Source organism: Trifolium pratense, linkage group LG6 (assembly GCF_020283565.1).
Source record: "Trifolium pratense cultivar HEN17-A07 linkage group LG6, ARS_RC_1.1, whole genome shotgun sequence".
NCBI classification, from domain to species: domain Eukaryota; kingdom Viridiplantae; phylum Streptophyta; class Magnoliopsida; order Fabales; family Fabaceae; genus Trifolium; species Trifolium pratense.
The window spans coordinates 29852973-29877252 of record NC_060064.1 but is presented as its reverse complement, the minus strand read 5'-3'; the positions used below and the strand labels follow the sequence as shown (position 1 = coordinate 29877252).

The 24280-nt window shown below is 36.0% G+C and overlaps 3 protein-coding genes across 5 annotated transcripts; 1 reads left to right on the top strand and 2 right to left on the bottom strand.

Moving 5' to 3' along the window:
• Positions 1 to 9: 9 nt before the first annotated feature.
• LOC123891345 (4-coumarate--CoA ligase-like 9) lies at positions 10 to 11274 on the bottom strand. Its single transcript, XM_045941197.1, has 6 exons — positions 9939 to 11274; positions 1784 to 1973; positions 1335 to 1477; positions 544 to 611; positions 285 to 387; positions 10 to 148 (listed from the first exon to the last, which is right to left on the bottom strand). The coding sequence occupies exons 1-6, from the start codon at positions 10992 to 10994 to the stop codon at positions 20 to 22; spliced, it is 1689 nt and encodes a 562-aa protein (XP_045797153.1). The 5' UTR covers positions 10995 to 11274; the 3' UTR covers positions 10 to 19.
• Positions 11275 to 12834: 1560 nt separating this feature from the next.
• Positions 12835 to 15483, top strand: LOC123891344 (60S ribosomal protein L13-1). Its single transcript, XM_045941195.1, has 5 exons — positions 12835 to 12933; positions 13182 to 13302; positions 13691 to 13824; positions 14810 to 14968; positions 15094 to 15483. Exons 2-5 carry the CDS (start codon positions 13194 to 13196, stop codon positions 15313 to 15315), a joined length of 624 nt encoding a protein of 207 aa, XP_045797151.1. The 5' UTR covers positions 12835 to 12933; positions 13182 to 13193; the 3' UTR covers positions 15316 to 15483.
• Positions 15484 to 15615: 132 nt separating this feature from the next.
• Positions 15616 to 22302, bottom strand: LOC123891342 (glutamate receptor 2.9-like). Of its 3 annotated transcripts, none has more exons than XM_045941193.1 (5): positions 21497 to 22302; positions 18506 to 19752; positions 17823 to 18117; positions 16719 to 17178; positions 15616 to 16479 (listed from the first exon to the last, which is right to left on the bottom strand). In XM_045941193.1, the coding sequence occupies exons 1-5, from the start codon at positions 21765 to 21767 to the stop codon at positions 16428 to 16430; spliced, it is 2325 nt and encodes a 774-aa protein (XP_045797149.1). In that variant the 5' UTR covers positions 21768 to 22302; the 3' UTR covers positions 15616 to 16427. The 3 variants fall into 3 exon arrangements, with proteins under 3 accessions (XP_045797149.1, XP_045797150.1, XP_045797148.1); XM_045941194.1 differs by having other exon boundaries at positions 15812 to 16479; positions 16834 to 17178; positions 21497 to 21987; XM_045941192.1 differs by having other exon boundaries at positions 15836 to 16479; positions 16781 to 17178; positions 21497 to 21910.
• Positions 22303 to 24280: the final 1978 nt, after the last annotated feature.

The following is a 24280-nucleotide window of genomic DNA, read 5'->3' as shown; positions in this document are numbered from 1 at the left end:
ACATTTGCTTTGAAATACGTTATAACCTAGGGAAAGTTTGTTGCTGGAGAATTTTATTCAACAAGTCCTTCCTTAGTATCTTTCCAGTTGCATTCTTTGGTATGGAATTGACAAATACTACATGTCTTATCTTCTTGTATGGTGCAACCTACAACCACCAGCAAAATACAAAAATAATATAACAATAATTTACATTTCCATCAACAAACAAGAAGAAAATGTACTGATTTTTGAAAAGAAAACTGAAATATCAACAAGAATTAAAAGGTTCAAGAAAATAGCACCTGTTTGGCTACAAAATCTATTATTTCTGCTTCACCCATTGAGCATTGAGGTTGCCTTATCACAAAAGCTAGGGGAACCTGACCAGCATCCTCATCAGGGTATCTGTTGTTGATTTTCAAAGGTTAAGCATTCTGTCTTAGCTAAGGAGCAAAAACTATAACTTGTCTTTTTTCAAAAACTTAACTTATCAAAGATTATTTTCTGTGAGAAATTGATAAAAAAAATGGACTTGTGAGATAAGTGAAGAAAGAAGATTACGGAATAACTGCAGCATCTTTTATCTCTGGGTGAGACTGGAGTAGTTGTTCCAGCTCTGCAGGAGCTACCTACAAATGTAATAAAAAATAGCAAATCCATCATAACTTTTTTTAATGACAAAATATTAGTATGTTAAAACACGAAAGTTCATAATTTTAACATTAAAATTCAATTGCATTGCATATTGCAGTTCTTTTAAAAAAAAGTTGTAAGCCAATGCATGTCTACATGCAATTGAAAAAATTAATCCCTCAAAGTAATTGAAATTTATTTTAGGGGTTGACCGCTCCCAATAGATGTTTTTCCATAACAATGGCTAGGAACGAATCTCTGACAAGATGATCAAGGAACTAAAGTATTTTTGACTTGTGGAAAATAAAATACTACAATGATTTTTTGCTGAAGTTTTGTTTTTCATTTTAGATTATTTTCAATGTACGATTCTTATCATTTAAAACACACAGTAACATATCTTAAATTTTTGTGGCCTTGAAGTAGCTTGACATGACAGTCATATAGAGAACAAATTTTCATTGAACACATTCTTAACAATTTTAGAACCCACTTAAAGTAGGGTAAGAGCATAAATCAGATTCTTGCACTTGGGAGAAATATGTGGGAGTTCTTCAATTCCATGTGACATTTTTTAGCCCACAGAAGGGAATTAAAAATATTTAAAACATTAATTTTAATTTAAAGTGTTTTATAAACCATACAAATTAATCTAGCAGTACCCTGTTTTGGATTTTGGCAATCATGCATTGAAGGCCTAAAGAAGCAAAATACTTTACCTGGTAACCTTTATATTTGATCAATTCTTTCAACCTGTCTACAACATACACGAAACCTTCATTGTCAAAATAGCAAATATCCCCAGTTCTCAACCATCCATCCACTAAAGTGTCAGAAGTTGCCACTGGATCCCCAACATAACCTGCTCAATACCAAATGCACAACAACAATGTTCCATTATTTATGAAAAAATTGGCCATAATCTAATTCATAATTCATAATTCATAAAAAAATTGGCCATATAAAATTTTAGAAATCCCAGCAATGGCATCGCAATTGCAATTGCTCATGGCCGCATTTTTTTTCAATATCAAGGTTTACAGCGTAACAGCAATTGCAACCGCAGTTTAGAACCATAATCTACCAACACTTCATTAGTTTCACAAAAGAATAACATTAATGAACGACAAGAAAAAAATAGTACTCTAACATTAATTAATGTGCATGCCTTTCATAATTGGAGGTCCTCTAACCCAAAGTTCCCCTTGTTCGCCTGGAGACATTGCCTCTCCTGTGTCGGAGTTCACTATTTTAGCTTCCACCCCTGATATCAGCCTACCCGTAGTTCCTGCCCGGCTAGCTTCCTCAGGACCTACTATTCGGATAACACCGGCTGTTGACTCAGTTAAGCCATATCCCTATAACAATAAGGTTGTATTCATCTTAAAAGATTTTACATTTACATATACAAATAAGTTTCTCTACAATTTAACTAGTAAATTGACAATTTTAATAGAAAAATTAATCAACGAAGTTTTGCTACAAAATAAATGCATAACAAATAGTTCCAAATTGTATATTTCAACAAACATAACAAAATAACATAACAGTTTTTTTTTTGTCAAAAAGTGATAGCAGTTGACAATATGCACAAGAGCTATGTTACCAACTGATGACGGCACCACCTGCTTGTTTTATAAGTTTAATATTAGTGCATCATTTTATAATAATGAGAGTTACTAGTTTTGGCTGCACTTTAAGAGGTGCAAACAGCTTCTTGTAGGTTTGTCACATCCTGTTCTGTCACGCTACATGAAGGAGAAACAATGGATCATTTTTTGCTTAGACCGGTAAGAGATTTAAGAATGCAGCACAACCTTTGAACTGACTCCTACCTAGGTTGTGGTAGAGGTTATTGTGTATTGATAGGTGGATGTGGTTGAGTTTGGTTTAATTCTGCAAATTTGTAGAAATTTAGTTCATATAGTTTAAAGGTTAAATTGAATTTTTGGTCCTTGACTAAAGTAAGACCAAAAAGAAAAATCCAAACATTTTTTTTACGAGATAGGAGACATGGAATCTATAATGACTAATCAATAAATAAGCTAAGCTCTAACACTACAAGAAAATCATAATTTCTTGACCAAACTTAATGAGTGCTAAAAGCCCTCAATAATGTATTTGAGGGTTATTGAGTGGCGAGTGCTCTAAGCCCTCAAATAAGTGACAAGGCAGTCGATAATGCCTCCCGGAACAAATAAACAAATAAATTAATGCAAGAAAAGCTAGTACACAGTCAGACTTGACATTATTGGCGGTTAGGGGCCGCCAATAATGCAAGAAAAGCCGGCAACATTTGCGACGGCTGCAGGCCGCCAGTATCATTTGCGACGGCTGCAGGCCGCCAGTATTGCATGACCGTTATGCATTTTCTGGCGAGTTAGGGCCGCCAATAATGAGTGATTCGAATTTTGAATCAAAACAGATAGTTTGACTATTAATATAATATTACTTCACTTCTCCATAACTCCTTTATATATTCATACTACTTCACTTAATTTTTACACCTTCATTCTCTCTCTAAATTTTCTCTAACTTCTCTCTTAAATTTCATACTTCTCAAAATTTTCACTTTTAAATTTTATATCTTCATTCAAAAAGTGGAAAGTGTTTGTTATTGAGAGTCCTAGGCCGCCAATAATGCTTCCTGGCAAGCGTTTTTCTGAGTGTCCTAGGCCGCCAATAATGCTTGCATTTGTGACGAATTTTGTACATTATTGAAGGCTTTTGACCCTCAATAATCTCTTGTTTTCTTGTAGTGTAAACAAACAGGAGTGTGGTGGTCTTTTATGTGGTAGCAAGGGAGTGCAATGGGGATAAACCACTATATCTCGCTTTTTTTTATGCTACTTAGATTTAAATCAACCTGTTTGATCTCCTGTGGCGAGTGCTGCTTCTTTGACTTGTGCGTGCTTCCTATATAAAGGAATGAATAAAGTTGTATATTGCATTACTTTTGAGAGTTTACAAGAGGTGTATATATACACAAGTATAGTAATCTAATTGGAGTAAATTATGGAGTAAATTAAGGAACAAATATCTCCAATAATTAAGGAACAAATATCTCCAATAATTAAGGTGATTGACTCTATAGACTTTATACAAATCCTAAAATAATAATGATAATAATTAAATACTAATTATGCTTGATATCCTCCCGCAAGTTGGGCGACCTGGAAGAAAGATGCAACTTGGATAGTAGAAACTCGAACCGGGGGCGAAGCAGAGGCTTGGTGAGAATGTCAGCAAGCTGGTCGTTGGTAGAGACGAAGGAAACACGAAAACGGCCACGTTGAACGTTTTCACGGACAAAGTGATAAGCTAAGGCTATGTGCTTCATTCTGGAGTGGAAGACAGGATTAGCACTCAGATGTGTAGCACCAAGATTGTCGCAGTAGATGACAGGACCAGCTGTAGGAGTGTGACCAAGTTCAGTGAACAAAGAGAGTACCCAAAGGAGTTCACTGGCCGTGTCGGCCAAGGCTTTATATTCAGCTTCAGTGGATGATCGAGCAACCGAGCGTTGCTTGCGGGAACTCCAAGAGATGGGGGTGTCGCCAAGATAGAGCAGGTAACCAGTGGTAGAGATGTAATCATCTTTGTCACCCGCCCAGTCCGCATCTGAGTACGCATGAAAGTTCAGGGGAGCAGTCGCGGAGATGAAAATGCCTTTGTCGCAAGAGCCGGCCAGATAGCGAAGTAGGCGCTTGAGAGCCAACCAGTGCATGGTGCTCGGGTTCTGCATGAACTGAGCAAGTTTGTTGGTCGCGAAGGCAATGTCTGGTCGAGTAAGACTCAAGTATTGGAGACTTCCAACTAGTGCTCGGTATTCAGTCGGGGAGGGCAAGGGATCACCAGAGTTTTTGAGCAGCGGAGGAGTAGCAGTTATTGGAGTGGACGCTGGTTTAGCTTCTGTCATGCCCGACTTTTGAAGGAGATCAGTGATGTATTTCCGTTGTGAAAGAAACATGCCCGCAGCGGAAGGAATGACTTCAACACCCAGGAAATAATTGAGATAGCCAAGATCTTTCAATGAGAAACGGGCAGCAAGTGTAGCAATGAGACGAGACAATTCTGTCGAGGAGCTCCCCGTAACAATGATGTCGTCGACATAGACGAGCAAGTATAGTGTCACGCGTGGTGTCCGCTGAATGAACAAAGAAGCATCGGCGGTGGAATTGACGAAGCCAATGGAGAGCAGGAATACACGAAGTTCCATATACCAAGCGCGAGGAGCTTGCTTTAACCCGTAGAGCGCCTTCTTTAGGCGACAGACATGATCAGGGAAGCTTTTGTTAACAAAGCCAGGTGGTTGAGCCATGTAGACCTCCTCGTTGAGTGTCCCTTGAAGAAAGGCATTGTTAACATCAAGCTGGCGGACGGACCATCCTTGTCGAACTGCCAAGGCGAGGATGATCCGAATTGTCACTGGTTTGACGACGGGGCTAAATGTTTCTGTGTAGTCACAACCAGGGCGTTGATGGAAACCCTTAGCGACCAATCGAGCCTTGTACCTATCAATGGACCCATCTGGATTTCTCTTGATGCGAAAGACCCACTTACAACCAACCAAATTTTGAGCAGAGGAACGACCAACGAGTTCCCAGGTGTTGTTGCGATGTAGGGCATCAAATTCAGCCAACATGGCGGAACGCCAGTCCGGATCACGAAGGGCTTGGGTAATAGTACTAGGTTCCATCGGGGATGAGGGACGGACATGGAGGTTGAGTTTGTGGATGGGTTTGACGATGTTGTTTTTGGACCGGGTGATGATCCCACCGCCATGGGGTTCAGTGGTCGTTGTGGGGGGAGAGGTCGTTTGTGGTTGTGGGAGCAATGTTGGCTGTAAGGAGGAAGGGGGGTCATTACTGGTCGTTTCATTGCTCGTTGTATGTGAGGACGAGGATTGGGATGTGGTCGGGGAGGAAATGCCAGACGGGGAGGGAGGCTCAACAAGTGAGGTATCCGGGGATGTGGGATTGGTGCTCGCAGTAGGTGGAGCGATGGTCGGCAAGACGGGCAGTTGGAGTGGACCAGTCTGTGAGGTCGTGGACGTGATCGGTTGGGCCACCAGTGATCGGAAGGGGAATTCAGTTTCGACGAACTTGACATGGCGAGAGGTGTAAATCCGTCCAGTTGAAGGATCGAGGCATAGATATGCATGTTGATCAGCTGAGTAACCTACAAAAACACACATAGTAGACTTTGGAGCAAGTTTATGGTTAGCATAAGGTTTAATCCAGGGAAAACACAAACATCCAAAACATTTTAATTTATGATAATCCGGACTAATGCGGATGAGTTTAGAGTAAGGTGATTGGTTCCCGAGGATTGGGGTAGGGAGACGGTTAATGAGGTAGGCTGCAGTGGTCATGGCGTGAGGCCAGTAGGTGAGGGGAAGGCCAGCGTGGTGAAGGAGAGAGAGACCGGTTTCGGCAATGTGCCGATTCCGCCGTTCAGAGATGCCATTGTGTTCGGGTGTATGAGGGGGAGTGGTGTGGTGACTTATGCCATGAGTACTTAGAAAGGGACGAAGACCAATGTATTCGCCACCATTGTCAGTGTATAGGACTTTTATTTTGTGTTGGTAGAAGTTTTCAACTAGTGTTTTAAATTTGGGAAAAATAGACTGCACATCAGATTTTAGTTTCATGGGATATAGCCATATATAGCGAGTATAATGATCAACAAACAAACAATAGTAACGAAGACCATCAGTAGATAAAACAGGGGAAGTCCATACATCAGAAAAAATTATTTCTAATGGATAAGTAGATGTAAGAGTAGATTCATGAAAAGGAAGTTTATGACTTTTATTAATTTGGCATGAATTACAATCTGATTGCGGAAATTTATTTGAACCTAAAGAAAAATGATGTTGAATAAATTTGAAGATGGAAGTTGAAGGGTGTCCAAGCTTGTGATGCCAGGAAGCAGAGGATTCCACTTGGACGGTGTGGGCGGAAGGTGAGGTCGTGGGCAACAGATAAAGTCCATTCACACATGAGCCTTTATGGGTTGTTTGGCGTGTCTGCAAGTCCATGACATAAAAAGAGTTTGGTAAGAAAACAACGGCAGAGTTAGTTTGTTTGGTGAGTTGAGAAACAGAAATGATTTGTTGTTTCATGGAGGGAACATAAAGAGCATTAGACAAGGATAAATCATTAATTAAAAGTGTTCCAGAGTGAGAGATGTTTAAACCTGAACCATTCCCCATGAAGAGGGAGTCGGGGCCAGTGTATGGATGGTGAAGTGCCAGATTTGTAAGGTCGTTGGTCACATGATGTGTTGCTCCACTGTCGAGCAGAAAACCAGGCGAGGATGTGCCAGCAGTAGCGGTGTGGGCCTGGGCCTGGCCAGTGGTGCTCGGAGAAGAACGAGGAGGTGCGGGGACGCTGGGGTGTTGGGTCCGAAAGAGTTGGCAGTCAGCGAGGACGTGTCCCTTGGTGTTGCACCATTGACATCGACCAAGGAATGGTTTGCGATCACCTGGGCGTTGGTTGGTCGGTGCAGGTGCCTGACTTGGTCGAGGCTTGTTGTTGGTCGACCTTGCCTGAGCGTGCAGCGCAGTAACAGGAGCAGGTGATTGGCGTTGAGCAGCAGCAAGAGAGAGTTCCTGGATGAGGAGCTTTTCGAGGAGATCATCAAAGGTGATTGGAGTGTCCCTTGCGTTGACCCCATCAATGACTGCTCGGTAACCGTCATCAAGGCCGCGCAAGACATGGTCGGTCATGTCCTCGACGGAGACAGCAGAGCCGAGAGAGGCGAGGAGATCAGCAGTTTGCTTCAGAGAGTGCATGTAGGTCGTGATGGATTGAGTACCTTTCGAGGCCATCCGAAGACGTTCCTTGAGTTGTTTAAGGTGACTGCGGGAGGCTTTGGCATAGGTGTTCTTGAGAAGCTCCCAGAGGTCGTGCGAGGTCTTCGTCTGGGACACCAAGGAGGCCACCTCGTCGGAAAGAGTGGTGAGGATGGCACCATAGATGAGGCGATCCTGGCGACGCCATGTTTGAAAAGCAGGGTTTGGTGATGTTACCGGAGGCGTTGCGGTGGTGGTGATCGTTGCTGTCGGCGCAGGGAACGATCCATCAGTGTATTTGAGTAGATCAAAACCATCAAGGAAGGCTTCTACCTGGAGTTTCCAATTGAGATAATTGGTAGGGAGAAGCTTGGTGAGACCGCTGAGGGTGATACACGCAAAGGGTTTGGAGGGTTCATAGGGGTTAGCTATGGAGCGAGAGCCATCGGAAGCCATGGGAGGCAAAGTGTGACAGCAAACGGAGAAAAAACGGCGTTTTCTGGTTTAACAGGGTAGGGCTGGAACGTTACCAACTGATACCATATAAAGGAATGAATAAAGTTGTATATTGCATTACTTTTGAGAGTTTACAAGAGGTGTATATATACACAAGTATAGTAATCTAATTGGAGTAAATTATGGAGTAAATTAAGGAACAAATATCTCCAATAATTAAGGTGATTGACTCTATAGACTTTATACAAATCCTAAAATAATAATGATAATAATTAAATACTAATTATGCTTGATATCCTACACCTTTGTCCGTGGATCGGTCAATTGCTCTTGGGTTTGTTTTGACAGGCACTCTAAGGGTCTGTTTGGTTCAAAATAGGGGGAGGGGAGGTGAGGTATTTTTATAGAGGGGAGGGGAGGGAAGGGGAGGGGAGGGAAATTTTTTAATTACATATGTGTTTGGTTCAAAAGAGGGGAGAGGAGGGGAGGTGAGGTATTTTAATTAAATATATGTTTGGTTCACAAGGGGAGAGGAGGTATTTTAAAAGCAATTTACTTTTTTACCCTTAAAATCTTATAACACTCATATTTTAAAAACTAATATCTCTTTATTATTACATCAAAACAAATAACACATACTTTTCAAAGAAAAAAATATCACATACACGAAACTCACTACCACACCAAGAAATTCACGACATAGACATTAAAACAAAAACTTTGATTCAATAACTTAATTTTCTCTCTCAGAGCTCATGCTATAACTTAATTTTCTCTTACGAGACATCCGAACATAAAGGTAAACAATTGCACACATAAGTTGAGCTACAACTCTTCGACGCAGATCAAACCATCTATTAATAACAATTTCTCGATCTTGATGATCCATCTAATTCAATAAAAAAAATTAAAAAAATAAATTTCATATTTAATAGTTTAACAAACTATCAATAATCCTATAAAAAATATGTTAAACCAATAAAATAAATATGTTAAACCTGATATGTAAAACCTGATATGTAAAAAATATGTTAAACCTATAATTTAAAAAATATGTTAAACCTGATATGTAAAACAAATATGTTAAACCAATAAAATATGCACAACAAATTGACACAAATTCATATACATATACAAGTTCATATACAAAAATTGGCATAGAGGTAATACCCTATCACTATGTGTTTTCCTTACCGTGTTTTATTGATATATGTTTTAAATTAGGTGTTTGTACAATTTGAAGGATACACACAGTAACATATATCTATATAATTGAAAAAAGTGGCACACCAATACGTAAGGAAAAAAGTGGCACACCAATACACATATATACATATATAAATGAAAATAGTTAGAAAAAACATACACTGGGAACACAGAGCAAACAGCGGCAATGATGAGCAAGTAGCGGCAATGATGAGCAAACAGTGGCAGACAAGGAGTATAGGTATTACAGACAACAAAGGCCTAATAATAAAAATGATAATAAGGATAATATTGGAATTTTAAAATATATTGAGGATAATTTTGTCAGTTTAATAAACTTTGAAAAAGCTTCCCTCCCCTCACCTCCAAATCCCCCCGATTTGGGGGGAAGCAAAAATTGAGTTTAGGAGGGATTCTGCTTACCTCCCCTCCCCTCCTATCCCCTCCATAAAATTGAACCAAACACAAAAAAATTAAAATATTACCTCCCCTCCCCTCACCTCCCCACCAAAACCCCCGAACCAAACAGACCCTAAAAGAGATGAGGGGATACCGTAAATTCACTCTACTACATGCTATTCAGCTAACCTTTTCGAAAAATGTCTTAACTTAAATAAATAAGTTATTGTCTTGCAGTTTCTCTCTTTGGGACTTTTGACCCTCTTTATTATAAAAAATAAATAAATAAATAAACATTCTAAGTTTTGTTGGAATATAAAAATTCTCTTTTTTCTTTCTTTTTGGTACTATGGAATCTAAAGATTCTTCCACAAATAAATCCAATAAAAAGTACTAGTACTTCGTACATGTTCTGTTGGAATCTGAACTCTGAAGTTAAAAAGTTGAAAGTTTGAGGAGAAACCTGAATAATGGAAACTTGAGCGAATTTTGCTTTGAAAGCATCAAAATTATCCTTTCCCAACGGAGCACCACCACAAACAACACTTTTCAACGACGACAAATCATACCCTTCCGTCACTCCCTCTTTACTCATCGCCACCACAACCGGCGGCGCCACCACTAGATTTGTCACTCGAAACCTCTCCAAAACACTCAACATTTTCCCCAATCCAAATCTCTCCATCACCACAACCGTTTCCATCATAGCCACAGATTTCAACAGAATTGTAAAACCATACACATGAAAAAACGGTACCGTTACCAAAGACACCGCAGGACTCTCCGTCGGAATCCGAACAGCGTCATACGCCGCCACCGTGGCCGTTAAATTCCGGTGTGTAAGCATCACACCTTTCGATTTCCCTGTAGTCCCCGACGAATACAGAATCGCCGCCACATCAGATTGACTCACCTCCGGTAACACTGTCGTCGTCGAAATATCATCTTTAGCTTCTTCCGTGGTGAGTGAGTCAAACTCGGGCGAGTCAATGAGAATCGTTCCGAGAGGTAGTTTCAGTTTCGGAAGGTTTCCACAAAACGACGTCGTAAAAGCGATTACAGGTTTAGAGAGATTTATGAAATGAGAAATATCGGAAGTTGTTGAAATTGGATTTGCGGGTGAAATAACGACGCCGATAGAGAGTAATGCGAAGTAGAGGATTGGAACCTGGAAAATGTTTGGGGAAAGTATCAATGCGGTGTGGTGTTTGGTGAGTCCGCGGAGAGTGAGGTTTTTAGCGAGGGTTTTTGAGCGTTGGATGAAGTTGGAGTAAGATAGTTGATGAGATGTGGATGAGTCGATGAGGAGAGTGGTGGAGGAGGAGAAAGGGGATTTGTGGCGGAGGGAGAGAATGTAGGTTGCGGCGGAGATTGTGGCGTGTGGTGGTGGAAGGTTTAGTGGGGGTCTTAGAGTTTGGAAGGTTCTGGAAATTGAGTTGAACCCGGTTTTGGGATCCATTGTGGTGGTGGTGGTGGTGGTGGTGGAGCTAACGGTTCTGGTATTGTTGTCTTCTTCCATGTTAAAGGAAATGGTGGAACTACCAAATTGTGCTGTTCTATGGCCTTGGCCTTCGGAAGTTAGCAAGAGTGCAATGAACACAAAGAAAGTTAGTTGTTCAAAAACTCAAAATGTTTTTTATTTTTACTTAAAAAAAATTTCGGTTAAATTTGATGTTTTGATGATAACAAACTTATTAAAATTGAATATGTACCAAAAGTGTAAATTACTAGTAATGGAATGTTGATCAATTCTTATGGATTGTCGGTGTAAAATTAATTTACATCGACAGTGCATGTTCTTTAAACTTTTTTTGTTGTCGAATGGTCTAGTGGCTGGAAATTTCATCTTAAAGTGACCGGGGTTCGAATCTCGGCTCTTGCGTATATAGTGCGATGTTCTTTAAACTCTATTTAAATGAAAGAGTGATTCAAGTAGTGCATGATGCATATATCAAATAATTCTTAATTTCTTTAAAAAAAATTATGAATGATCTATATAATATAAATTTTTAATCAAATATTAAATTTTGTAAAATTCGAATTCATTATAATGTTAGTTGCGACTTGTATATCATGTACTACTTGAACTACTCTTTCAACATGTCATTTAGAAAAAAGTAATGTTATTTGAACAATTTTTTTTACAATTTTGAGAGAATTTTTTTTTCTCTTTTCTTATCGAACAAAAACAATAGAGAGAGTTGGGTTGACGTACGATCTAATCATCAGATTTAGGAAATGAAACACATTTGAATAGACATCAATGATGCCACAAGAGTTGAAACTGTTATGACAATGACTTAAGAATGCCTAAAAAATGAATAAAACACCAGTCACAAGCAAATGATGCTTTCCTTGTTTGGTCAAGGCCAAGCCCTTTGCATGTGTCACTTGGTTTGCTATAAACATGTCATCATTCAAAGACAAAAGCAATACTTGAATCTCATAAAAGTTAAAGAAAGTATTTAAGAAAGAAGATATTGTCCTTTCTCAAGTACTTGGATTATAATAGCAAATACGTTCCCATCTTAGGCAAATCTCAAGATACGCTCACACTCACACTCACACTCACACATTATATCTTCTTATATATCCTTAAGTGTATTTTTAATTAAACGTGTCCGGTTCAAATTTTAAGAAGATAGGGAAGAGAAGAGGAGTAAAATCACGATTAGACTCAATTTTTGTTTTCCTCCGAATTGGAAGGATTTGGAGGCAAAATATGTTATTACAATTTAATTATATTAACATAATTATCCTTATTTTTCTTTCTTTCCCTTTTATCTTTTGAACCAAACATATATGTAATTTCTCCCCTCCCGTTCTCCCTATTGAACCAAACAATTTCTTAGAGTGGAATTTCTATCTACTAGACAACTTGAAAGAAAAAAAATTAAACATGTTATCATTAATTGAAATTCATGCTTAGTTAGTTTATCAAAGAAAAATAGTATGCTTCATTATAACAAAAAATAAAAATTATATGCTTAGATTAGTTCCAAATATTGTTTTTTATTTTATTTTTTTGACTAAGTTTTTAAATATTTTTTAGGAAGTAACTTTTAATAGCTTCTCTTCCCCATGACTATTTTTTCCCCCAAAAAATCCAATTTTGCCCTTGAAAAAAAAAAACAGAACGCGTTTTCCGAAGTTTTTCTAGTTTAAATTCAGACAACACATTCCGAATTTTTTTTTCAAGGTAAAAAAAAATCGGAAAACGCGTTCCGAATTTTTTATTGTAGTGAAAAAAAGGAAATCCGAAGGGAAACAAATGTGGGGTGGGAAGAGAAGCTATAGTAAGTTTTTTAGTTTTCTGGACCGACCCAAAAAGAGGAGAAACTCTAGGCCCAATCTATAGCCCAATATTCTATGAATCGATTTATGCAATAAACCCTAATTTAGCCTCCATTTTATGCCACTCTCTTCTCTTCTTCCTGCTCTCGCCGAACAAGCCTAAGGTACCTCTTCTTCTGTTCTCTCTCCATCTTCTCCAACGTTTCAATCACAATTCATCACTCTATTCTCATTCCAGATCTTAACTCTGTTCACTATTTTCACTGTTAATTTTCCAATAACTACATATTCAATTTTCGTTGTTTGTTAATTTTAAGTAAGATTTTCGATTATTTATCTAGATGTGTATTGTATTCATGGTTTATGCTATGTTGTGATTATCTGATTTAGTGTTTTTTGTTGATATTTGAAGGTAAGGTAAACAATGGTGAAGCATAACAATGTTATCCCTAATGCACACTTCCGTAAGCATTGGCAAAACTATGTCAAGACATGGTTTAACCAACCTGCAAGGAAGACAAGAAGACGCTTAGGTAATTTTCTTTGTTACATAAAGGATTTTTGTCAAGTAATTATTGGTATTTTGTTTCATTAAGTTTAAGGTATTGTAGCTAAAAATGTTTGTAGCTTGGATTGTTATTGATGGTTGGTTGGTTGGTTACCTATGAAGCACGGACACTCCTTAGATTAGGCATGTCTGACGTGGTTATGATTGCTTTGAACTATGTAGTTTTTTGAAAATTATTATCGGTGTCACATGTCAGTGTTGTGTCCAATGTTTGTGTATGCGTCTATGCTTCATAGATGGTTACTCTATTTTGTTTCATTAAGTGTTATGTTTTAAAAATGAAAATGTTTGTTTGGATTAGTATTGATGGTTGATTTTTTTATGTGACATGTTTGGGATGGTGCATTCGTTAGCTCGTCAGAAGAAGGCTGTTAAGATTTTCCCCAGGCCTACAGCTGGACCTCTTAGGCCAATTGTTCATGGACAAACCCAGAAATACAACATGAAGCTTAGGGCTGGTAAAGGGTTTTCTCTTGAGGAGTTGAAGGTAAAATATGGCTCTAAGTCCTCTTTGTTAAGGGTGCAATTATTTGAAGTTATTTAATTGAATCACTACCTGATGGTCGTTTGTTATGGATTATAAAAAAAGTGATTTTGATACTTAATAATTTGGTGATTTTGTTTTGTATTACAGGATAGGATAAATATTTGAACTTGTTTTGTGTTTGTTATCAAAAATGATTTTTTCCTGGAAGATGCTCTAAAAAGCTTCTCATTTGAACCAATTTTTAGCATATTATTGGATTCTAATATTTTTAAAATATACAAACATGAAAATTTCTAAATGTGATTATTTTGTTTTGTAAAAGTCATTTTTTCATGGATAATCTACACGTGTTGGTAAAACATGATGTGCACCGTATTTAGGCATTTACTTGATCTTATTTCCAGTATCACTACAAATAAACTGGTATTAGTTTTGTTTTTTCTTAAAGTTTAACTGCCTATAGAATGAATCAATGATGTGGTATTTTCTGCGATTGGGATCTATATCAATAATGGAATGCATTTGCAAAATCCTCTCTTAATTCCAGTACAAAACATATGTCAAGTGAACCAACATGTCCGTTTGGAGTGCTTTTGCCCATAGTAGGCTAGCCAATTTAGTAGTGGGTTTGTTTTTACAGTCTGATTTGGCCATAACTTGTATGACATTGTGGCAACCCTTGCAATCAAGGCCTAGATCTGACCCATTTGTAGAGCATTTAATTCTTATTTTGCTTGAGCGTTGAAATTAATAGGTGAACCTTGTGTTATCCATGATTTATTTGCCTATACTGTACTGAGCTCACTAGTTATTTGTTTCATCTCCAATTCTGTCTAATTTTTAGCATGATGAAGATGATAAAAAGACCTTGGAAGTTTGAGTGCATCTATTATAGAATATAACTAAGAATTATAACTTCGATGTTTCTTCTCTTACTTGACCTTTTTGATAGTATATTTCTCACTTCTTATATGTTAAACTGTAGGCTGCTGGTATTCCCAAGAAGCTTGCTCCAACTATTGGCATTGCTGTTGATCATCGCCGTAAGAACCGATCTTTAGAAGGTCTACAAGCCAACGTGCAGAGGCTGAAGACATACAAGGCCAAGTTGGTCGTATTCCCAAGACGTGCACGCAAGGTCAAGGTAATGAAAATTGTGGTTATATTCTTTTATTATATGGTCTTTTCTTAATTTCAATGTCATCATTGCTGATAACTGTTTGAAAGAAAAAGTTGTATATTATTCTTATGGCCCTTTTATATTTGCAGGCTGGTGATTCTACTCCTGAGGAACTTGCAAATGCCACACAGGTTCAAGGTCCATACTTGCCCATTGTGAGGGAGAAACCATCTGTAGAGTTAGTTAAGATTACAGATGAAATGAAGGCATTCAAAGCTTATTATAAGCTTCGCCTTGAACGAACAAACAAGCGCCATTTGGGTGCCAGACTGAAGAGGGCCGCCGAGGCAGAGAAGGAAGATAAGAAGTGAAAACTTTAGGTGTCTGATTTTCTTATTTATCCGTATGATAGTTATTGCAAGACAATTTTTGCTTGAATTTTGTTTTTTTATTAAGAAAAGGCTTTGTCTAAAACTCTCACAGTCATTGCTGTTGTTATGTTGTGAACTTCGGTTATTTATGGTTGTTAATTTATCTAATTTATCCAAGTGTTTTATTTTTTATGCGCCAACATGAGCTTGATGCACAAGCAACCAACACAAACAAGCTAAATCGATCATTTTTTTGTGATGATATTCTAAATCTGTGACACTTTTTTTAATGGGGTGATGAATGTCCGGTTAAGAAACAACCTTTTATTTTCATTGTTTTGATTGGTGTGTGTTTTGTTGAATTTTAGTTGCATCAGAGAAAGCACTGTTCTATGATTTGTTGTGAATTTGAATTTGCAAAAGTTATGGTATCTGGGAAATCCACCAACACTGCTGGCACTGATTATGTTCAATTCTAACCGGGAGTCGATGTGTTAGTGTCATGTATGTGACTAGTATATATGATGGATGTTATTTATCTGTTTACAAAAACTTCTCTATCTTTGTACATCATTATATAACATCAACCAAATCTGTCTAATTCTAAGTAAAAGTAATTATCCAAATTTTTGGCAGTATAATAGACTAATTTTTACAGCACCATGAAACATGAATAATAGTTCATGAAGCATGAGCAGCCAATACACTATCAACAAGCTCAATCACAACTGGCATTTGCTGGCTATTTGTTACATTCTCTTCTGCCATTGTTTCTGTGCAACTTCTGATAATTATCGATCGGATTTTCAAACAGCACCGAGCAAAAAAGTTGGTTGTCCATCTCCATATTCTCCATAACTGTGTTAGTGTCGATACTAGGTAGCTTGTCAAAGTGTCTACATTCTTCACCAACAAACAAATCACGTGATATGACAAAGCAAGACTAGCAAAAGTAGAACAGATCAAAAACAGACCAACAAAAGGCGAAAGGCCTATCGATGTGTTGTTTTTTCCCTTACTCTCTGAAGAAGAACAGTTAAATTTGCTTTCATTCTCTATCTCATTCAACATATCTTTTTCTAGCTGTTCTGTTTCTCCACTCTCTATCATATTCAACAATGCCTCCGATATATCTGCAGCAAGACTCGAACCCTTTGGAAATACCTGTGGTTTCGACAAACAAAAGGTGGATCAGTTTCATACAAATTAAGAAAAGATTAAAGAATTCATAGTTAAGGTCTTAAATTGCAGCGATAGTCTTAGTTCGTTATACTGTAGAAAATTATGGTTAAATACAACTAAATTTAATGCAGTCTCGATCGCGGTTGCAAACTAACGATTCTTGAAATACTAGATTTAGTTTATTTAAACATTTATTAGGTCTAAAATTTTAATCTAATTACCCCAATTTCACTTCTACCAAACATGTCAAAAATTCAGGGACAATGAGAGTAGAGAAACCCACAAAACCGAAGCCACCGAGCCTGAAAGTGTTCTTCGCTTTGATGAAGCCCTTACATGAGTACTTTGCTAGAAAGACTTTAGCATGAGGCGCGACAAAGAAGGCGGCTTCTATTTCCTTGTTCTCAAAGGCAGCAGGGTAGTCACTCATGGAATTTATTTTCCGAATGTTTTCTGGCTTGAATTTTAGTACATCAGTCAAATACTTGACAATGAAGGAATTCCCATCACAAGCAATTGTATGATTTCTTTCTTTAAGGGTCTGGATATCTAACACAGATGGCTTTACTTGTGAAATAGTTATGGATGTTAAACTTGCTATGAAACTATTTGTCACAATGAAAATAGCAAATAACCATGGTGTCAGCACAATTTTAGCTAAGGGTCTTCTTATTGGTTCTCCTGCATATTCAATATGTATCAAGAATTAGGAATATGCTTTTCAAAAAGAAGAGTGTCATTTTATGAAATATACTATAAGCATGACAATATTATAGCACAATGTTAGTGTTGTTATTATTTTTTTTTCTTTCTAAATTGCATTTTTGGCCACCTAATTTTCATAAACTTACGATTTTAGCCCTTTAATTTTCATAATAGCATTTTTGGTCTCCTAAATTTAGACCCTTTTGTAAAAGGTTGTCGCCCACTGATTTAGACCAAGTCAATGCACACGCGGACATTGACTCACATGCCACGTCAGCATGTCATGTGAGTACGTGTGCGTTGACTTGGTCTAAATCAGCGGGGTCAACCTTTTGCAAAAGGGACTAAAGTTATGGGTCAAAAGAGTTATTATGAAAGTTAATGGGTCAAAATCGCAAGTTTGTAAAAGGTATGGGGCAAAAAATGCAATTTAGCCTAATATTTACTAGCTACTCCCTCCGTTTCAAAATAAATGTCATTTAAGGTTTTTGCAGGTTAAGAAATGCAACGATGTTGTGAAAATATGACATTTTTTTTACCAAAGTGACACTCATTTTAAAACTGAGGGAGTATGAAATTTATCGAATGAATATACTTAAACATAGTATTAGAGGACTTACTATGTGCATAAAATAGTACGGTGACTAAAAACCATAGCATGGACCCAAATCCCCTTAAATATTCATTTACTTCTCTTTCAATCATCCAAATAACAAATCCCACAAAAACATGCATAACTATCATCATCAGCCACATCTCTTTAGTAAAGGCATCCAAAAACTTCCAAGTTTTTGATTTTGCTGGTTGTTCAGTAACCACCATATGAAGGCCAGATTCAACATAAGGTTGTGAGAAGTCCACTAAATGATATCTATATGCCACTATTGATGTATCACCAACAGCAGCATCCAATGTCTGCATCATAAACAAAAATTTAGTTTTTTATATTAAGCGGAAGAAACATGTTATGTGAGTTATTGTCCACGTGTATGTTGCTTTCTGATGTGACACGTGAGTCACTGTCTACTCGTACGTTGACTTGGTCAAAATCAGTGGGGAGCCGACCTTTTGCAAAAGGGGCTAAAGTTAGGGGGGCAAAAATGCTATTATGAAAGTTGGGGGGCCAAAATCGCAAATTTATGAAAGTTAGGGGGCCAAAAGTGCAATTTAGCCTTTTAAATATTGAGAGACAAAAATTTAAAATTGTGGATTTAGAACTAAAAGAATCAAAAGTGTGAATGAAGAAAAATAGAGGGACTCAAAAGCAAGTCCTATAAACTAGTTAATAGTTTGGACCATATACCTTATTGTAGACTTGATCAACCATTTCATCATATGAGCCACTAAAGGGAGAAAAATTGTAATTCAAAACATAAGGTAAACGTCTAACAGCTGCTTCAAAGACTTTGATTGAAAAACCATTAATGGAAGTTACATTTTTGCTATGATCATATTCCACATTCACAAACTGTGAAAAAGCACCTTTGGAAGGTATAGCTATTGTCAAATTCCTTTCCTCTTTATTATGACCCTTAGGAATGGATTTCATGTCTCCTGGCCAATAAACCGTGTCGAAAATTCCATCAGAATCATCATCATCATCATCATAATTATCGCTAACAATGTTCTTCGAAAAACCTAGTTTTGGTGACCAAAATGCCATTTCTCTATAACTTTTCCCTATCACATTAATTATGTTGAAAATTGGTGAATGCAGCAATTGTCCCTTCTTTGAGAATTCTTTGTCAAGAATGAATTTTCCATGTGATGATGACTTATTTGCAGCTTCAAAAATAGCCTTAGTTGCATCATATGCTTGAAATGCAAAGATACTTGGGATTATGTTATCTTCTTGAGGATAATCTAATGCAAATTTTCTTTGGAATTTGAATTTAAATTTTCTTAAACCCTCATTCATTTCCATGAAATGTGTTTTAAATCCAATAACACCTTGCATGTTGAATATAACAGAAGAGTTAACTGAATCAAGAAGACCAGAAACTTCATTTGGTATAATCCAAACAGAACCTTTTTCCATCAAACCTATTTGTTTTGCTTTCTCAAAAAGCATGTTGGCTAGCTCTAAAGAAGAATGAACAATCAAGAAGACTCTATTAGTCTCTTTTTTCAGCTTATTAAGCTCATTTTCAATTGTAGATTTTGGATTTGAAAGAGATGAAAGTGAAGGAAAAGCTAAGTGATTATCAATCTCAGAACCAATAAGTTTAAGAGAATAAGAGAGGCTAAGTAGTATTCCTGGATCAGAAGAAAAGTCATTATTGTTAAGCTCATATATTACTGTCACTTTTTTCCATTTGAATTTTCCTACAATTGATGCAATACATTGCATGTTAAGGTTAATATCATCTCCTACTTGGATGAAATGTGGTAATTTAGGAGATGATAATTGTGGTTTACTTGCAAAAGAAGTTAGAGACATGATAGGAATGTTGTTTATGGGGTCACTTAATTCACTTGCTAGTGTTGCTTCATTGTGTGTAATAGTTCCTATGATGGCTTGCACTTGGTTGATCTTTGAGAAATCCATAACTATATTTACAAACAGCATATACTGGAATTAGAATGTTTAAACATAATCATGATTCATGCACCTTAAAAATGGAGAATATTTGTATTTCAATATGTTAAATGAGGGGAGGGGGAGATATTTGGTTGAGAGGAGATGATAAAAATTACTCTCCAACTCAATCCATGAAGTAAAAATCAAGTTAAAAATAAAAGAATGAAAATAAAATAGGAAACTTAAAACACATTTAGTGCAAATTCTAAGGGTCCGTTTGATCTGCAAAATATAAATACTGGACAGAACAGTACAGGACAGTACAAGACAGAACAGCACAAGACAAACGTTTAAGGTATTGAACAAAATTTGTGTTGTACGATGTTTAGTGGACAAAAGGTTATTTTGGTATTTTAGACAACTTGTGCTGAGGACAAAAAGTTGTCTCGTGGTTCTGTGGGGGACAAGAATTCCAAGTTTTGTTCTGTCTCTGGCCCCCAGTTTGTCCAGTACCAGTAACAGTTTTAAAATCAAACACAGTACAGCAGGAGTTGTCCTGTCCAGTCTCTTATTTTTTAGCAGATCAAACGCACCCTAAGGGTTTGATTTAATGGTAAAAAGACAGGTTTTAAATTTGTGAAGTTTCATATTAAAGTCTACTAAGGTCTTTTAAGGGAGGTAAATATAAATATTTTTTAAAATTTTCTATGTCTTAGGCTAGAGTATCAATTATCGACATGTTTGGTCTTTGCCCGTTAGATAGAGTCTTGGCTAAATTAGACTTTTGCTCCTTTAATTTATTTGTTGATTTTATTTTGGTCCCTTAATTAATTATTGTTGACATTCATCACCAACCCAGAAACATTCATCACAAACCCAGAAATTCCAGAAAAATTTTCAACTTATTCATCATCTTCATCACCAACCTAGAAAAGGTCACCACACTTTCATCACCTTCATCATTAAACCTAAATTCTCCTAAAACTTCAATGTTCAATTTTCGTTAGTTTCATATTGGTCCTTAACGTTACAGAAAAGGACCAATATGACAAATAAAATTGAAGTTAAGGGACCAATTTATAACGTTAATTAGTTAAGAGACCAATATGAAACTAATAAACAAGTTAATTGACCAATTTGTAACGGTAATTAGTTAAAGGGTTAATATGAAAGTAATAAATAAGTTAAGGAACCAATTGTCAAATTTAGCCTAACAAATAAATTCTTCAAGTTTTTTAGCTAACGAATCGATCCTTTAAGTTTCTAACTTATTGCACCATGTTAGCCTTCTTCCCGTTGTCCTCCCACCCAAATAGGCCTCAACTGTCTAGATCTCATGGTTCACATAAGATTGAGCCTCAAATTCATTATGGTTTACATCAAAATTAACAGTCACGTCAACATTTTTGTAAACGTAAGATAACTGGAAGGACAACGATGCAACAAGTTATAAACTTAAACACCTAACTGTTACCTGAAAAACTCAAAGACCTTATTGTTACAAATGGGATAGTAAATGAATTTATAGCAATAATTTATAATAGTAGTTGAACTAACTATTATAAACATAATAAACTATAATTTTTAATTAATTTTTTATTTTCTTCAAGTAACATAATAAACTATAAAATAATTGAATTAACTTATTAAAATAAACTAAGAACATATTATTTAATATGAAGTCCATCAAAGATTAAAAAAATCAATAATTTTATAGAGACAAAAAGCAAAAATCAATTCAAAGAAAAAAGATAGAGTTGGAAGGAGCATTACCACTTGCAATTACTTGAGCAGAATTTCCATGTGAATCTTTTACCTGCAAATCCAGTTTAGAAGAACTCAAATGGTTGTTAAACTCTTCAACTGCAATTTCCATTGCTATTTTCTGATGTTTTCCCATTAATGAAACCAAATCAAGCACAGCACCAATGCTTATAATGGACCTTTGTGGCACTAAGCAGTGCCCTCTTTGCACTCTTGAACATGCTAACAAGTGCATAACAATGAAACAAATATTGAGTTGCAATAAAAAATTCCTTCCCATTCTAAAAATTTCCAACAACCTTAGAGAGTGTCATAAAATTGATGAGTCATTGACTTTTTTACATTCCTATGATTTCTTTCAACTCCTCATCTTATAATAGGTGAATATTCTTTTTGTAGCCAATTAACTAGGAGAAAATAATATATAATAGATAATTTTTTCAAAGTCTTCTTAATATTTTTGTAAAAAAAGTTGCAATCATATTCTTCCTAAAGAAGCTAACCCAATAATATTTACAGGTAGTATTATCTACATGAACGGTTGGACCAGTTACTCTGATTATTATTTTTTTGCTAATAAAATATTTATACCAAGTTTTTACCTTCATTAGCGAAGACTAATTTTTATCGGGGAATATTGGGATATATAAGATGACTCTCCACTCAATTGAATTTTTTTGGTATGCAGAGTCAGAAATCGAACTCATAACCACGTGTTTAAAAGGCCCAACACTTTACCAATTGTTACTCAGATTGAATTAGTCATACTACAAACAAATTAGTCAACGGAAATATGCATGACTAATGCCCTACTTATTTCCAAATACAGCAATCACTGCGGCTTAAATAACGATTTTGGTTTGAGTTGGTCTTAATAGGGAAATTTCCATGCTACTCTCCCTTCTTTAAATAATAAAATCTCAGATAATATACCAAGTTAAGTAATGATGGAGGTGAGACGGTGTATCCAAAAAAAGTCTCAAATTGAAAAAGACATATTTCATCATATATACAAGACTTAGGACACATATTGTAAGAATATATTTTAATTTTAAGAAAGAAAGAAAGAAGAAATCAATTATGGAAGTAGCTTGGAAAGTTCCCTTTAAGAAAGATTAAAAACAAAATCGTTTTCTAAGCCGCAGGGATTATTCTGAAATATGCATAGCATTTTCCGTTGTATGACTAAAAATGAAATCGTTTTCTAAGCTACGGGGATCATTTTCGGTTGCATTTTGTTAGGAACGCTAACTTCAGTTAAACGACACTTAAAAAGAAATAGATGAAATATAAGAGAAATTTTATCTTATAAAATTCAACTTAGTTATAAACTTACGATATGATAAAATATACATATTTTTTTCTAGCTCAATTTATTAGAAAGGAGGCCTCAAATTTTCCATAATCAAGATTCAATTCTCAACATTTGTATAATTTAATATTTTTAATTTATTTTTATTAGCCTTGTGTTTTTTTAAGGCCTCACAATTTCTTTTCTTTTTTTAGGCTTGATACATGTTGGACCAGTCTTGAATAGCATCTATCCATCTATTATATTATTATTTTGGGAGCTTCTTTTGGCGCTCTGTACTTCACGTGCGCCCTTCTAGTTTTCTATTGACTAAATTGCAATTTTAGCATCTTAAGTTTCACAAATTTGCAATTTTGGCCTCCTAATTTTTAAAATAGCACTTATAACCCCTATGTTTTATCCGTAATTAAGCTTATTATTAGTAGTCCATTCAGGACCAATTTCATTAGTGAAACTATTTTTTACCTCTGCAGTCCAAACTTATAAAACATGCTCAAAATCACACAATTTCTTTCTAAACAACATAGCCTAGATGTATCTAATTAAGGTCTTGTACAGACATTGAAACAGAGCATGTATACTCCACCTCCTTATGTGTTGATCCATGTACCAAAATTAAATAAAATCGAAGCTGAGAGGAAGAAGAAGATGAAGCTCCTACAATTCCTTTTTATTTATTTATTTTTATTTTTTTTATATTATTGGGTGGTAAAATAAGATGACGTGGCAACTGAGTCACTTAAGTGACTTACTACGTCAGCATTGACTTGGTCAAAATTTACCTTTTGCAAAATAGAGTAAAGATAAGGGGCTATAAGTGCTATTTTGAAAATTAGGGGGTCAAAATTGCAAGTTTGTGAAATTTAAGAGGTCAGAAATGCAATTTAGCTTTTTCTATTTTACTTTTTCATTTAAGTAGCATACGTTATAAAAATAAGAAATTACAAAGAAAAAACACCCCATAATATAAAACTTTCAAGATTTTACACGTCCGCGTCCGTTGTAAAAATTTGACAAAAAAAAATCCCATAATATGAAATTTTCAAAATTTTACATGTCTTTTACTCAAGTAGTGAATTGAATCTTTCCAAGAAAAAAAAAGCAGCGAATTGAATTCACTACTTATTTAATAAAAGGGATATTTTGGTAATTTTAAGGTGCGCAAGAAAACACAACGGACGCTAAAAAAAGTTCTCTATTATTTTAAGAAAAATGAGGATCAAATGGTGAATGATCTACAGCACTCTAGATAGGTTAAAATAAAAAGTAAAGGTTACGGAGGACATAAATCTTCCTATTACACCATAGACATACTAAATATAATTATTTTTCCTACTTTTTTTAAGATAAAATGATAAATATCACCTAAAAATCACGCACATAATTGTGATGTTCCGGACTCTAATTCGAATGAAGATGTTCATTTTATTACTTTATTTTCATTATTAGTATCTGGTCCACTAGACCAGTAGACCGTCTAA

Excerpts from the sequence above, each read along its gene's own strand:
- LOC123891345 (XM_045941197.1), bottom strand. The coding sequence starts at position 10,994 with ATGGAAGAAGACAACAATACCAGAACCGTTAGCTCCACCACCACCACC. Across the intron at positions 388-543 it reads AAAGATGCTGCAGTTATTCC|ATACCCTGATGAGGATGCTG; the intron begins GTAATCTTCTTT and ends AATCAACAACAG. Across the intron at positions 149-284 it reads TAGATTTTGTAGCCAAACAG|GTTGCACCATACAAGAAGAT; the intron begins GTGCTATTTTCT and ends TGGTGGTTGTAG.
- LOC123891344 (XM_045941195.1), top strand. The coding sequence starts at position 13,194 with ATGGTGAAGCATAACAATGTTATCCCTAATGCACACTTCCGTAAGCAT. Across the intron at positions 13,303-13,690 it reads GAAGACAAGAAGACGCTTAG|CTCGTCAGAAGAAGGCTGTT; the intron begins GTAATTTTCTTT and ends TGCATTCGTTAG. Across the intron at positions 13,825-14,809 it reads TTTCTCTTGAGGAGTTGAAG|GCTGCTGGTATTCCCAAGAA; the intron begins GTAAAATATGGC and ends GTTAAACTGTAG.
- LOC123891342 (XM_045941192.1), bottom strand. The coding sequence starts at position 21,767 with ATGGGAAGGAATTTTTTATTGCAACTCAATATTTGTTTCATTGTTATG. Across the intron at positions 17,179-17,822 it reads CGTACTATTTTATGCACATA|GAGAACCAATAAGAAGACCC; the intron begins GTAAGTCCTCTA and ends TTGAATATGCAG. Across the intron at positions 16,480-16,780 it reads GGCTCGGTGGCTTCGGTTTT|GTATTTCCAAAGGGTTCGAG; the intron begins GTGGGTTTCTCT and ends TCGAAACCACAG.